Below are 4,240 nucleotides of genomic sequence, written 5' to 3' on the forward strand. Positions count from 1 at the left end.
GGCAAACTCACGGCCTACCTGACAGAAGCCTCCCAGTGGGGTGCAGGGTGAGGATCAGCCTCTGCTACAGATGACGTTGGCATCCCCCAGACTTCCATGTTAAAACATAACCCCCAATGTGATAGCATTAGGGGTGATCACGTCACAGGGAGAGCCCCCATGAATGGGGACAGTGTCCTTATCATAGAGACCTGAGAGCCCTGGCCTTCTGCCATGTGAGGACGCAGTGAGAAGACAGCTCTCTGAAGCAGGAAGCAGCCTCACCATGCACCAAACTTGTCGGCGCCATGACCGTGGCCCTCTGGCCTCCAGACTGTGAGCAACAGGTGTCTGCTGCTGAGCCCCCATCTACCTCGTGATGGCTGCTTGAAAGAACCACGACACCATGAGCTCTGATGGGAATGTTCCACCTGAATCTAACCCTGAGGACAACCAGACAAATCCAGATTGTGGGGCAGGCTACGATACTTGCCCGGACTCTTTAGTCAGTTTCCCAAAGGACAGCAGAGAGCAGGATTCAGAGGGCAAAGGTCTGCAAAGCATGGCCTGTCTCTGTGGAACCCTACCCTGTCTGCTCATTACATGGCAGCCACGGCTGTCTTCACACCATGGTGGCAAAGCTGAATCACTGTGACAGATACTGGCCTCCAAAGTCCAATACTGACTATCTGGCCCCTTGAGAAAAGTCTGTGGGTCCCTGTGAGCCTGCAGGTCACAGGCACTAAGGAGACAAACCAAACACATGTGGTCTGACCGATCCCAGTCAACGAACACATGAAGAAGAACCAATACCCACACTAAAGTCCTCTTTGGGAGTGATGGGAATCCCTGATTGTACTACTGTCAGAGCTCATTCATGTTAATTTTCCTGGTTGGGATAATGATATCCTGGTCACGGGGGACCCTGTCCTTATTCTCAGGGGATGCATGCAGAACTTTATAATTTTCTACAGTGAAGGAGCATCACTTTTGTAATCCAAATGGGAATAACGGAAGGTCTTTCTTCTCTCAATTTCTTCCCTGAGGCCAGTCTCACTCCTTTACAAGCCTTGGAGTTTCTGTTTAATGCATACTAAGTGACAGCCAGCCCTCAGGGCTGGCTGCTGCGCACCTTGTGATGGGCTGCAGTGGCTTGAGAGGGCAGTGGGGAGGCACCGACCTGGCTCTCGGGAGGGAGGACGATCTCATCGTAGGGCCCCACGATGGAGCTGCCAAACTTGCTGAAGATGATGGGCTCCTTAGGCACAGGAACGTTCTGTTCCTTGCAGTGGTCCACGTAGTTCATGCCCACACACACCACCTTGTCTGGCCGCGTGACTGGAGCCAAGAAGGTCACTTCTGCCCGTGGCAGGACTGGCAACTGAGCAGCCAGGGCTCTGCAGAGACCAGGGCAGGAGAGAGGGGCTGCTGGGAGTGGGCTGCAGTCTTGCGGTGCTGGGGAGGTACTGTAGCACCTACGAGTTTGGCTGCTTTAAAAGCTTCTAGATCTCTCAACTGTCAGGGTAGAAGTCGAGGCCCGCTGTCACCCTCTGACATGAAGTATTGTCTGTTGCCCACCCAGAGTGGGTGACACTTGTCCATGTGAGGGGATTCAGAGGTGCATATGAAGTGTCTGGAAGGGTCTTTCCCTCACCCCTTCTTGTTGCCCTACTCCAGCCTTAGGGACACACTGTCCTGTGTAGCTCTTCACAGCAACTACATATATTCTTCTTTGCCCATCATTTTGTGTGAATGACATCACACTATATACACCTTATTAAAAATATACACATTTTAAAGACCTTGCCATAACGGTCTTTTTGCATGTGGTTGCACATTGCTGCACTGCAGCGACACACCCAACTCCCTGCCGAAGGACACGGAAGCAGGTCCCAATCTTGAGAGCATACAAAATGTGGGAAACATCCTCACCAAGACTGCATGCTGGCACCCATCTGCATCCCTCCCAGTCTGCAGTGCAGAGGCTGTCTCGAGGTGGTCTGCTTTGCTGTTCATTGGCACCTTCAAACCAGATGCCGCAGGGAAGTCGCCATCAGATCCAGCCCAAACCCAGGTACCATCTTTAAGAAAACCTCTTTGTAGCCCTCTCTGCCCCGAGGAGCCAAGAGCCTACTCACCCCTGCCCCGGCTTCCCAAGATGCTGCTAGGACCCAAGGTCCAAGACTCCTCAGGTGGGCATCATCCCCAGCAGTGTCATGAAACAAGAGTTCTGGATCCATCACCAAAGCTGTGGCCTTGGGCTAACCAGGCTCCCTGTGCCTTGGTTTCCCCCTCTATAAACTGAGGCTGCTGTCACATAAGATTTCTAAGGCTCTTCACTAAGAGAACAGGTGAGAAAGGTGAAGTTGCCCTGCTCCCTTGCGAAAGAGCTACCTGCTGGTTCTGTTGCTAGGCAGGGATGGAGGTCGGAGTGGGGAAAAGGGAACAAGGTCATGACTACATAGTGCGCTGCTGGCTGATTTACCTTCTCGCCACTGAGAGAGTGGTCTCTCCCTGCTCCAGGAACTCCGTCATTGTCTTGGGCAGTGTGGGGTCAAAGGTGTTGAGGTTGATAAGCCCCCCGCCATTCTCTGACTCCAGGCCCAGGTGAGGTCCTACCAGGTGGGGTGCCTGGAACTGCACTAATCTCATGTCTCTGGAGGGTTGAAAGGGCCATCTCCGAGCCTGCAGCAGAGCCGTGAGCAACCTTCTCTTACTAGAGGACAGCATCAGAGTCTATGGAGGAAAAAGTATGTTCAGGGGACAAGTGGAGCTGGGCACCACCATCAGGATCCCTGAGGTTCTTGGAGCTGCAGCCCAAGTCCCTGCGCCCATTGGCCATCCTGGCACACCATGTGAAAGTGGTCTAGATTTGTAAGTTATTTACTCTGTCACACTTTACAGGGTGACTTTTTGCTCAATGTGCATAATGAAATCTCTCTAGAGGAGCGACTACTTCATGCCAGGCCCTAGGCTAGGTGCCAGGGTGTCCAGCATTCCTTCATCTGGTGCTTCCTAAAAGTGTACACTGTACCTGGCACCAGTGCTGCACTGGGCAAACAGTGCAGATCAGACACACTCAGCCCTACCATTCTTTCAGGGGACACTGATGTTAACAATGATGGCGTAAGATTCAGCAACTGGGACTCCTGCTGTGATGACAAAGGGCCCTGCCTAGTTCCTTGAGGAAATGATGCTGAGCTGGGCAGGGCTAAGATGAGTAGGACTAGGAATCAGGCAAGTGATCACTGGGGAAAATGGCATCACAGCTGCCATGAACAATTTTTTTTTTTTAGGCGAGGCAACCCTTGGTTGACCTCATAGATTGCAAGGACCTTGTCGGCTGACAATCCCTTATTTTTTATTTTTTATGCCTAAGGCACCTGGTCTTCCTAGGTGGTCTCCCTTAGCTTCTGAGATCAGATGGGATCATGAACAATTCTTTAAATGGCAACTGGACCCTATTACCCTCTGACTTAAAATGCTTTCCACTGCTCACATCGCCAAGCCCGAACCCCCCAGCCCCAGCCTTCTAGGAGCAGTCCCCACCTGTCTCTCCAGACAGTACTTAGTTTCTCTTGCTGGAGCATGGCTGCCTGAGGGAAGAGGCTGCAGACAGAGGGCAGCGCCTGACCTGACAGGCATCATTGGGCTGTCGGCCTCTCCAAGTCCAAGGGTCACATGGGTCTCTTTCACTGTGGAGCCCATAGTGGCCAGCACTATGCCTGGCACACAGACAGCTCTTAGCTACTCTCTGCTGAATGAACAAATGCCTGCATAGGGGCTTGACTTTTCCCCACTTGGGAAACCTTGGTGACTGTCAACCTCAGTAAGTGCAGCTATGCTCTCCCTCCTCAAATTACCTGGAAGGTATCAACAGGGCTCAGGTCCTGTTTCAAGTTCCAGGCTCCAGTCAAAGACAAATATCTTTCTCTTGTTTTGTTTCTAATCTAAGTCTGGCCTTCAAACAGTTCTTTCCCTGCATGATTTCTTGCTTTTAAAAATTGCCCTTTAAGTTCAGGCACGTGGAGGTCGCCCCAGACTCCTGGTCCTCACCCAATGATTCGATCTGCCTTGTTCAGTTAGAGATGCATGAGACCCAAGTAACCGACCTGGCCACCGTGCTGGCTGATGAGTCTGACCAGAAAAACGTGAGGCGGAAACGGCACTAGCATCGCAGCTCGACAGACGTGTGTGTACCTGGACGGCATCCCACCGTCCACTCGCACGGGACCCTGAGCTAGTCCCTCAGTTTCCCTAC

General features: G+C 52.2%; 1 protein-coding gene across 3 annotated transcripts in view; it reads right to left on the reverse strand.

The window, feature by feature from the left end:
• Positions 1-4,240, reverse strand: part of LOC102888242 (fumarylacetoacetate hydrolase domain-containing protein 2) — a 7,214-nt gene that overhangs the window by 2,641 nt on the left and 333 nt on the right. For all 3 annotated transcript variants that reach the window (XM_015587391.2, XM_025045057.1, XM_006909439.3), the window contains exons 2-3: positions 2,465-2,715; positions 1,160-1,376 (exon numbers count right to left, since the gene is read on the reverse strand). In XM_015587391.2, coding sequence (XP_015442877.1) covers positions 1,160-1,376; positions 2,465-2,709 — 462 coding nt within the window. In that variant the 5' untranslated portion in view covers positions 2,710-2,715. The remainder of the gene's footprint in view (positions 1-1,159; positions 1,377-2,464; positions 2,716-4,240) is intronic.

Source organism: Pteropus alecto, unplaced genomic scaffold (genome assembly GCF_000325575.1).
Source record: "Pteropus alecto unplaced genomic scaffold, ASM32557v1 scaffold223, whole genome shotgun sequence".
Classification (NCBI taxonomy): Eukaryota; Metazoa; Chordata; class Mammalia; order Chiroptera; family Pteropodidae; genus Pteropus; species Pteropus alecto.